The following is an 11,236-nucleotide window of genomic DNA, read 5'->3' on the forward strand; positions in this document are numbered from 1 at the left end:
AAAATGCAGTTCTGTCATAGAATAGCTAGCTTGCTTAAGTCAAATCTGCAGCACAATAAATCATATTATGGTCAGACCAATAAGCCTGAAGAACATCTGTTTCTAAATCAGTAAAGTTGGTAAATATTAGGTCTAACTGTGTCTTATTCTTTGTGGTTACCTTGTTAATGATTTCCACACAACCAATTTTTTCTTTCATAAAGTTCAGGAAATGTGCGTATTGACCTGTACTTAAATCCAAATTAAAATCTCCCATTATCACAGTCTTTCTATCTTTGTCAATGAAGGGGAGCAACCTGTTTGTCAAGGTATCGTAAAAGAGTTGAAGAGTACAAGAAGGCTGCTTGTATAAAACTACACACTGTACTGGAGTATTGGACGGCATAATCGAAATGATGGAAAATTCAACCGATTTGGAAGTAAATGAGTTGTATGAAACACACTGTAATTGATTTCTCAGATATATGACAATACCATGATGTGGTCTGCTCTGGGAAGATCTTGCATCATTCCTGAACATTGTAAAACCTTCTAAAGTATAGTCTTCATCAGAATCTAATTCCGAAAGCCAAGATTCAGCTATACCAATAACATCTGCAGCCAAAACACTTGGTTCTGATTTTATATCAAGAAAGTGTTTGTGTAGAGATCTGGCATTGTTGAACAAAAATTTTACGTCTTTACATACCGAGTAAAGTGGCGTGTAACAGAGTTGCAATCTATTTTCTCGCAATCTTTCCATCTCTTTATCAACAGTATCATCTTTTGAGAGACTTTTTTCATTGAAATCCAGAATGAACAGACCATCAAGTGACCTTACTCTTGAGAGTGCAACATAATGTATATGAGGAATTTTGCGCTGCTTTGTCTGTGCTAAGCTGATTACTGCCTTTGAAAGAGTTGCTCCTTGTGCTTTGTGTATTGTTTTTCCAGCAGATGGTTGCAGGGGAAACTGAACTCTCTCATATGTCTTCCTGTTATAAACAAATGTTCTTTTAGCTTCAAATATGGGAGTCCATGTTGTGTTCACATTTGTGCTGAACAAATGGTTGTATTGATGTCTTCTTGAAATACCTATACTTGATTCAGCAAACAGAACCCATACTATGGCAGGTCTTAATTGTGATTGTCTATATTCAATGTATTTCACAACACATGAAGCACCATTTGTCAATCCATCTGTAACATCAAGATTCACTGATATGTCATACAGCATATCCACAGCAATAACAAGATTTGTTCTTAATTGACCAGTAGATGCTGGGTTTTCTGGCAAATTTTGAACTAGTTTCAATTTCACTGATGCAGCAAGTTTTGTCTGTGATAACACATCTGTGTCTGCTCTTACATTTACCTTAACTGTCGACAGGTTCTCTATTAAATTGTTATTAAAACAATCAACAAACTTGTTCTCAATAAACAGATGAGGAGCCTGTTTAGGATAGTTTTCTGAGTCTTGCCTAATGATGCGTTGAGAAATAAGTTCTTTGTCTTCATCTGTCATCTTGTTTTCACGAAGTCTATTCAACATTTCAGCAAATCTGAGGTCATCCTTTTGTCTCATAATTTCAGATAATTCATGCATATGAAAATGCTCATGCCACAAATTTTTTGCTAAACTTTGACCAGGATTAGAAAGGTCTTTGAAAATCCACTTGTCTCCAACAGGTGGTAACTGATATAAATCACCTACGGCTATGATACTAATGCCACCAAAGTCTTGTTTTCTACCAGTAAGTTGTTGGAGTCTAGCATTTATAAATGTCAGCATATTATTTCCAACCATTGAAATTTCATCTATTATCACAACTGACAAATTCCGGTACTTTGTCCTAAATGAGTTCAATTCATCTGCACCCATGTGCTGCTGTGTTTGATACATTTTCCTGTGAAATGCTGATGCAATAGTAGTCCCTTTGATGTTGTATGCAGCTTTGCCAGTGTGAGCACACAGTAATATTCTAATATCATCCGGATTTTCTCCTTCTTTTGAGTAAAGTATTCTGTGTAATGTTTGAAAAATGGCATCAATAACCACAGATTTTCCTGCACCTGCTCCACCAGTAAGAAAAGCATATAATGGTTCATCTCTGTTTTGAATCCAGTTTGTCACATGATTGTAAAATTCTCTCTGCTTTGTATTCAGTGATTGCAAAAGTTTATAATACTGCTCATCAGGAATACGGACAGCACTCATTTCTGTTTCAGATACTTTTGAGGACAAACCCAGGTCTGGACCTATATCAAAATCTCTATGTTGAACTGTATCAGGATCAAAATGAACAAATTCCTCAGATGGTTCAGAACCTATCTCTGCATCTTCTGCCTCAGCATGCTCTGTATTTGGTGCTACTGTCTCCAGATCATCAAGATCTTCTTCAGCTTGAAGTCGAGCTTGTTCTAATTCATCCACAAAATGCTCATACTGCCTTTGCTTCATTTGTATTATACTTGCTTTTTGCATGTAATGCTGTTCATAAGTTTGACAACTACCAAAAAGATCAGTATTCTCATTTCTCCAAGGCAGAAAGAGAAGAATTCTTTCTCTGTAATACTGTTCAGAATTTGTTTTTTGGCTGTACCCTACGTATCTAATAACCCGTTTGTTTTTTCGTCTTCTGATCTTAATCCCATTTTTCAAATGAACAATAACATCCTGATCAGAAAAGATGTTCTCTTGAGCATCTTCTTCAGGGTCATCATCATTCACTTCCTCTTGCACATCTTTTTCCATTTCTTTCGGAAAAGTGACTTCCAACTCAGAAACAACATCAGCTAAGCACCAATTTTCTAGTTGCTTTGGCCTTCTTGCATATCTCTGTATCATACCATCCGACTTAATGTCAGTCGAGTCTTTTGGTAACTCATTCAATTCATCTTGATGTTTGAGTAAGAAAACTCTGTCTTCAGGTGGTGAGGTATTTATAAAAACAACCTCTCTACTTGCTTGTGTAAGTGGCATCTGCAGGATCAAGTAACTTGCCTCTTGTGCACTGACCTCAACAAAGTTCAAGAACTTGTTTCCAATATGTCGAACTTGTCGCTTAAGATCCATATTTCCTTCTGCAGCTTCTTGAGATGCCTTTTCAAGCATAGCACTTATTCCTCTTTGAGATTTGCTGATGTAAGCAACAATATACGTGGCACAGGCATAAGGATCGAGTACAAACTGAATATCTAAGTTAGCATTCCAAGCCTTCAACACTGATGGATTGTAGTAATTTACTCTCATTTCAGATGGACTTCTTCTCAAAAACACTTTGGGACCTTTTAGGGATGCTCGAATACATTTTATATACTCATCCTCACACATTTCTACAACAGTCTCTAAGAAGGACTCATAGTCTAAACTGCAACCATCTTTGTAATCATTCATTTTCTTCTGAATATCAGAATACAACTTTCTATAATGCTCAACATCAACATCCAAGGGATCAAGAAGCATGGTTTTGGGCAAAGGTGGCAATGGAAATCCAAATCTGCATACAGATCTACCACCTTTTTTGCAAGTTTTTGAGTGCTTATGTACTTGAAGCTCTACGAGCTGCTTCATTTGAGAATCATTTTCCTGCAAACCACATGTGACATATTTATCTACGAAAGCTTCAATTTCCTCATTGCTATTTTCCTTATGCTTTGGAGCATCACTTGTCCATACCAGCATATGAATATGTGGTGATCCTCGATTTTGGAATTCAACCCTTCGAAACACATCAGTGACAACACCCAGAGGATTGTGAGGACTCTTAAGAACAGTATTAATGAAAAGTTGAACTCTGTTATCAAAGAATCTTGCACATGTCACTGGATCTTGTTTTACTAGTTTTGATTTTTCATTCCAGCTCATAGCCTCCAATTCCTCTTGTGACATGGATTTTCCATCTAGCATTGCCAGTGTTTTAAGAAGATCTTGCCATCTGGTATCAGCTGATGAAAGAGAAATAAACCAGGTTGGAAGACCTAACTGCCTTATCATGGCAAATACATCCTTTTTCTTTGATGAAAGATATGCAGGAGAATTTCTAAGTGTTCTGAATATATAATACCCTTCATTTAATCTTACAATTTTTTCTGCAGAGGCTGGATTTAAAACTTGTTCTGCAGTGATTCTTTTGCCCTCTGATTTACATCTTCTTAGTGCCAAGTTTACTTTGTCACTAACTTGCTTAATTTGAATTTTCTTCAATTTAAAAAAGATGTTCGGTACAGATTGTGCTGCTCGTCTATCAACACTGCGCAACTCCCATTTTGCAATATCACTGTAGTGTACTGGAACTACTCTTTCCTCACTTTCAGTTCTACGATGACCACAAAATATTGTCGGAAAACAGAGATATTCTGCATCTTTATCTGTAAATAAACTTACTGGTTTCTGATTTTCACCAGGAGCAAACACATAAAGTTTATTTGTATCAATGTCTGCTTCATCAACAAGTGTATCAGAATTGCCCTGGATACAGTCATCTGAAGCAACTTCACAAAAACCATCATCATTACCTTCAGTTTCACGATCATCACTATCATTTGAAGATCCTATCAGTTCTTGTACTGTTTCCTCATTACTTTTTTCAATTTCATCTCTCCACGAATGGTCTATCACTATACCTGAATTCTTATACAATTCAGAATTTGTCATAAGCCATTGTAAGGCATTTAACACAACATTTGGACGAACATTTTCTGTGAAGCATGCTGACTTGTGAGATAATCTCTTCTTCAGTTTTACAGCTATGGTTACATGCTCATCCATTTGTCGTGGAAGGGCATTCACAGTTGGCTGAATATCAACTGGTACATTTACAATATTTCCTTTGACTGACATCTGACCTCCTCTTGGTAATTCTCTTATTTGCATAAAAGGTATCCGTTGAGATACTAATCTCTCTTCCAGTGGGTGTAAATTTAAAGCATCAGGTTTTTCAGGCCATTTCATACCATTTTTAACTGAAAGTTTTGGAATTTTCTCATCTTTCAGAGCTGAACAGCAGGTTAAGCATAGCCATTCTATACCATTCACGGATCTAAATCCAGTACAGATACTTTTACTACTAGCACTTAGACAAGTTGAATCTAGCTTTACAACACTTTTCAAAAACCAAGTCTGATGACAACATGTGCACACATAAATTGGACCAAATTTCACTTGTTCATGAAATTTCTCTATGCAATCTTCTAAAGAATTACCATAACACCTTTTTTTCAATAATTTGTTTTCATGGTCTTTAAATTCTGCATCAAGTCTCTTTTTACCTTTAGAAACTCTTTCATTTTCTCTTTCTTTATCTCGGTAATTTCTTCTACTTTGCTGTTTACATAGTCGTTCCTTCTCCAGCTCCTCTACATTGTCTCTTTTCCTTTTCTTTGCTTCTCTTTCTTTTGAACAAAATTCTGTATTTAGTCTTGCTTTACTTTTACTTTTCAAAGAACTTTCTTTGTCTTTCTGCTTTGTCTCTGGATTTTCTCTGGATTTTTTTTTGGAAGCAAGTTCTTTCTCTCTGAACTCTTTACTTTGTCTTGCTTTACTTATACTTTTCAAAGAACGTTCTTTGTCTTTCTGCTTTGTCTCTGGATTTTCTCTGGTTTTTTGTTTGGAAGCTAGTTCTTTCTCTCTGAACTCTTTACTTTGTCTTGCTTTACTTTTACTTTTCACTGAACTTTCTTTGTCTTTCTGCTTTGTCTCTGGATTATCTCTTGATTTTTGTTTGGAAGCAAGTTCTTTCTCTCTGAACTCTTTACTTTGTCTTGCTTTACTTTTACTTTTCAAAGAACTTTCTTTGTCTTTCTGCTTTGTCTCTGGATTATCTCTTGATTTTTGTTTGGAAGCAAGTTCTTTCTCTCTGAACTCTTTACTTTGTCTTGCTTTACTTACACTTTTCAAAGAACTTTCTTTGTCTTTCTGCTTTGTCTCTGGATTTTCTCTGGTTTTTTGTTTGGAAGCAAGTTCTTTCTCTCTGAACTCTTTACTTTGTCTTGCTCTACTTTTACTTTTCAAAGAACTTTCTCTGTCTTTCTGCTTTCTCTCTGGATTTTCTCTGACTATTTTCTTTGAGGCAAGTTCCTTCTCTTTAAATTCTTTACTCTGCCTTGCTTTGGTCATACTTCTGAGGTTACTTTCTCTGTCCTTCTGTTTTATCTGTGATTTTTCTCTCCTTTTTCGCATATAATTTCTCATATATTCATTTCGATTTCCTTGTGATGATTCAGAAATGATACACTTTCTTGACATGTTCTCTTGGAACTCAAAGTACCTATCCATTAAAGCAAGTCTTTGGCTTCCTGAATTGGACACACTTGTTTTTTGTGTAATAGACATTGGTTGAATCTCAAACTGGCTTATCATTGAAATATTGCAACTTTGATAAAATGCAAACATGTAGTCCACAAGTTGATGAATATCACTAAAAGTGATTCTAACAGCCCTACCATCTGCACATGAAAGACCGTCCTCTCCATGGGAATGCGAATCAAAAAATACAGGACAGTTCTTGTCATCCACATATATTGCTGAGCAAATTCCTCCAACTATAATTAATCCTTGTTTGTATCTTGCAAAAAGCAGCTCGACACCTTCCTTCAAATTATTACTTTGACATGACTGTTCCCAATCTATGTGAGTCATTGTTCCATAGATCTGTTCAAAATAGCTTATTTCATACTGGTTATCGTGAACAAAAACAGACTTGGGAAGTTCTTGAAATTGAAGCATTTTTGATACAAATTGAACAGTTGACTGTAATTCTGCAACTCTGACTCTAAATAAATAATCCCCGGCAAAGAGCACTTCATCAAGTTCTGCTGAAGTAGATGCATTTTGCAAAATGGTGGACATCAAAGCATTACATGTGCACTGAACACCTCTAGAAAAAGATGGAAATAAATTACTAGCTTGATTAATTGTTCCAAATAATTTTGTCACAAACAAAGGCATTTTGGCAGAGTTCAAAGCGCCCAAAGGCAAATTTTCAATGTTACTGACGCCCGAAGGCAAATTTTCAATGTTTCTGGTGCCCGAAGGCAAATTTTCAATGTTTCTAGCGCCCGAAGGCAAATCTGCAATGTTACTAGCGCCCGAAGGCAAATCTGCACTGTTATTCGTGCCCGAAGGCAAATCTTGTACTCTTTTTAAGGAGGCAGTATCCCCCCGGTCTTTAGCACTATTTTTTACGTGGCTAGCTTCCACGAGTCTAAAAGGTCCGTCAACTGTTGCGTTAATCGTTGGGTCTTTCGTACTATTTTTTACGTGGCTAGTATCCACGAGTCTACTGTCAGTGCTGCCACGACTCTGGTTCCCCATCTTGGCCGCTGCAACCCGCCAGTTCTTACGTGGCATTCTCAAGTTTCTACAAAACATTAAAAAAAATTATTCAGTATTCCTTAGGGAATACTGACTTACTTACCTGGTATTTTAGCTATATCTCTAAAATAACATAAGATAGTTGAGATTTAGGACTTAAGTTGAGAAGTGAATTTAAGTTCTAAATATTAAACTAGAAGTACGTTTATAGGACACGAATGCACCGCTGAGTATATATCAGTAATACAACATTAAAATTTGTATTTGATTATGAAGTTTGATTAGAATATCTTAAATAGTTTTGTTTAAACTGAATTAAAAGTAGAACTAAACTGTCCAAAAGGGACAAAAGATCCCCCAGTGGTTTTTTTTAGAGGTGCCAAATCATAAATATTTTACAGATCTAAGAGACGAAAGAAATGCTAAAACATTTTAAGGGCAAATGTAATTGATCATTATATTTTTTATGAATAAACCAATGCAGCCTAATGAAAAAAATAAAGACTAAAGATATAGACCAGAGAAGAATTATAATTTTTTTCTGTCAGTGACCTTGCATTGATGACCTTGGTTCAAAGCCATGACACACCCTCTGGTATTAAGCAATCTTTGTGTAAATGAGGATCCCTCAAAGATTATCCATATGAAAGATATGAACCAGGCACAAATTATGAACTTTTTTCTTTCATTGCCCTTAAACTTGCACAAATGACCGTGGGTCAAGGTCATGACTTACCCTCAAGACATATGAAATCTTTTTGTAAATCAGGAACTTACCATTTGTACCATACATAAATTTTTTCGGTGACCTTGAACTTGCAGAGATGATGTTGCGTCGAAGTCATGTCATTGAGGAATCTATGTGTGAAATTGGAACTTACCAAGTTTATCCATAAGCAAGGTATGGACTGTATACGGATTATGAATTTTTTTTCTTTCAATAACCTTAACCTTAAATGACCTTGGCTCAAGGTCATAACACCCTAAGGTCATGAGCCAGCTTTGTGGTAAGTTGTAGATTTGAGTTTTTCTATGATAAAGATATATACCAAACATGAATTATGAAATTTTCGTTCAGTGACCTTGAACTTTCACAGATGACCTTAGGTTAAGGTCATGACACACCAAAAGGTCATGACCAATCTTTGCATGAAGTAGTTGATTCCAATGTTCCTCTGTATAAATGATATGGACCGGTCACGTTTGCACAGACAGACAAACAGACAAGCTGATTCCTATATATATACCCCCAAACTTCGTTTGCAGGGGGTATAATGATACATGCATAGATAATAAAATCTCATCAAATCATGAACAAGTGCATAAACTTACATAAATATATTTTAAAACTAAGTGAAATGCAAATTAAAGAAAATTGAGCTCAAGGTCACAGAAAAGTGCAGGGTCAAAAGTTTTTTTAAGCTATTGAACAACTCTCACTAAAACCTATCAGCATGTGTAATAGAAGCATCACCCATACAATTTTGGTCCAGGTAGGGCCAATAGTTAGGTACCTGCTCCAAAAAATTTAACCTGGTCATTTATCTTGAAAACCCTAGGCAGATTTTATCATCTGAAGCAAGTGTGGTAGTATAATTCATCCTTAGGTGTTTAAAGTTTGGTCCAGGTAGGCTTAAAGTTACATGGGAATCCAAAAAGTTTGACCTGGTCTTTCATCTGGAAAAACTAGGTCAGATCCAGCATCCAAAGCAAGTGTGGTAGTGTCCATATCTAGATGTGTCACTTGTGCAAGTTTGGCCCAGTCTTCACTTATTATTACTTGGAAATGGACCTGCTCCTAAAACTTTAACCTGGATACCAACACTGACAATTCATCATAAAGGTATAGCAAAAAGCTTATCTCGACTTCGTGGAGGTGAGCCAAAGAAATCATCATTATGATGTAAACTGTTGCCAAGGAAAGGTCAAAATAAAAAAAATGTTGGTGCAGTTGATTAACTCTAATCAACATATAAAGTTTAATGAAAATAACTTGGATGATTTCTTTAAAATTGAACTTAACACTAATTTAAGAAAATGAGGTCAAGGTCAAAGTAAAGGTCTAGGTAAAAATCAAAACTGTGAATGGCTTCAAAGGCGTCGAACAAGAAATACAATTTCAAACAAGATGTGTTTGTGAAACACTATGCGCCCGGCGTCAACAAAGTTCGAAAAAGCTATTTTTAGTATATAGGTCACAGTCAAGGTCACAAGGTCATTGACCTTGGTGTTGTTTGTAAGAACTTAACTAGTCGGGTATGCATACTAAATATGAAGTCCCTATCTCCTATGGTTCAAAAATTATGGCAAAAAGTGGAAAAAGCTATTTTTAGCATATAGGTCACAGTCAAGGTCACATGGTCATTGACCTTGGTGTTGTTTGAAAGAACTTTATTGGTGGAGTATGCATACTAAATATGAAGCCCCTATCTCCTATGGTTCAAAAGTTATGGCAAAAAGTGGAAAAAGCTATTTTTAGCATATACCGTAGGTCACAGTCAAGGTCACAAGGTCATTGACCTTGATGTCATTTGAAGGAACTTAATTAGTGGAGTATGCATACTAAATATGAAGTTTCTACCTCTTATGGTTCAAAAGTTATGACAAACAGTTGAAAAAGCTATTTTTAGCATATAGGTCAGTCAAGGTCACAAGGTCATTGACCTTGATGTCATTTGAAAGAACTTAATATTGGAGTATGCATACCAAATATAAAGTCTCTATCTCTTACGGTTCAAAAGTTTTGGCGAAGGTTAAAGTTGACAACAGACAGACAAACAGACAGGACAAAAACAATATGCGCCCCGAAAAAATTTCGGGCGCATTGGATACAATTTGACGTAATCTTATATTCAAGCTATTATTCACTGTGAGCGTTTTCAAAGAAATTGTTTTACAGCTGTTGCTATTTTCTATTGCTGATGCATATGCATCCACTGACACATTTGGTAGCGTAAATCTTACCGATCACTAGATCACGCTTGAGCTTCGCTCGACGCCATAAAAATGTTGATACAGTTGAATAGCTCTCATTAGTATGTATCAACATATGAAATTTGATAACACCACCTTAAATATTGGATGTCACATTCCAGCAAATCAATGTAATCTATTTGCATACATATGAAAAAGTTCAACAAATAGTATTTTTCCCATAAATGATCAAAATTCCAAATCCAATTGGCAAGTACCATGCGAATCTCTGATATATGTACAATTGATTTGTCTAATATATACTACTTAAAAAATTGTAGAAGTTATCTGGACAATGGTGTTCTCTATATGCAATATTTTGCAATAATGACTGTCAACAACTGGTATTTTTCTCATAATTAAACACAATATCAGAATCCAAGTACAGTGGAGTCGCAAATTCTGGGTTGTCTCCTATTCTGGGTCACTCATGTGCATTTAATGCCATATTGTTAAAATTAAAGCGTAAAAACTTAATAAATACATTGGTCATGTAGAATTGCCTTTCTGTCTGTAATTAATTACAAAATTTTAAAAATCAACTTAAAGAGAGCATTCCACCAACAAAATTATGAAACGCGCACATTGAAGTCGGCGATGTTTCTGCATTGTTGACAGGCTACTTTCTTTTTGCTCGGTACAGCAAAGCTGACATAAGAGTTCTAGATAAACAATAATAGCACGAAAGTATATCACACACATTTAGTTCTAAATTCAGAAATAAATCATAATGATCACTGCTAAAATAAAATTACACCGATCATGCTGATTAATAAATCAAACTGTAGTAGTTTCTCCAATTGCAGTTCATGTGATCAATACTTTTGGATGACTCACTATTTGTACTTTCAATGCATATATTGCATAAAATATAAATCTGACGTTACAAAATATTAATGAAACACCTTGATGTGACCCGGAATTGGCGACTTCACTGTAGTAGTCAAATCTTTTCATATATGTGCAACT

The 11,236-nt window shown here is 35.6% G+C and overlaps 1 protein-coding gene across 1 annotated transcript; it reads right to left on the reverse strand.

Moving 5' to 3' along the window:
- Positions 1 to 34: 34 nt before the first annotated feature.
- LOC134255682 (uncharacterized) lies at positions 35 to 7,330 on the reverse strand. Its single transcript, XM_062738202.1, has one exon. It carries the CDS (start codon positions 7,328 to 7,330, stop codon positions 35 to 37), a length of 7,296 nt encoding a protein of 2,431 aa, XP_062594186.1.
- Between the last annotated feature and the right edge of the window lie 3,906 nt (positions 7,331 to 11,236).

Source organism: Saccostrea cucullata, unplaced genomic scaffold (assembly GCF_032062105.1).
Source record: "Saccostrea cucullata isolate Sc308-1 unplaced genomic scaffold, CSIRO_AGI_Scuc_v1 ctg1983, whole genome shotgun sequence".
Taxonomy (NCBI): Eukaryota; Metazoa; Mollusca; class Bivalvia; order Ostreida; family Ostreidae; genus Saccostrea; species Saccostrea cuccullata.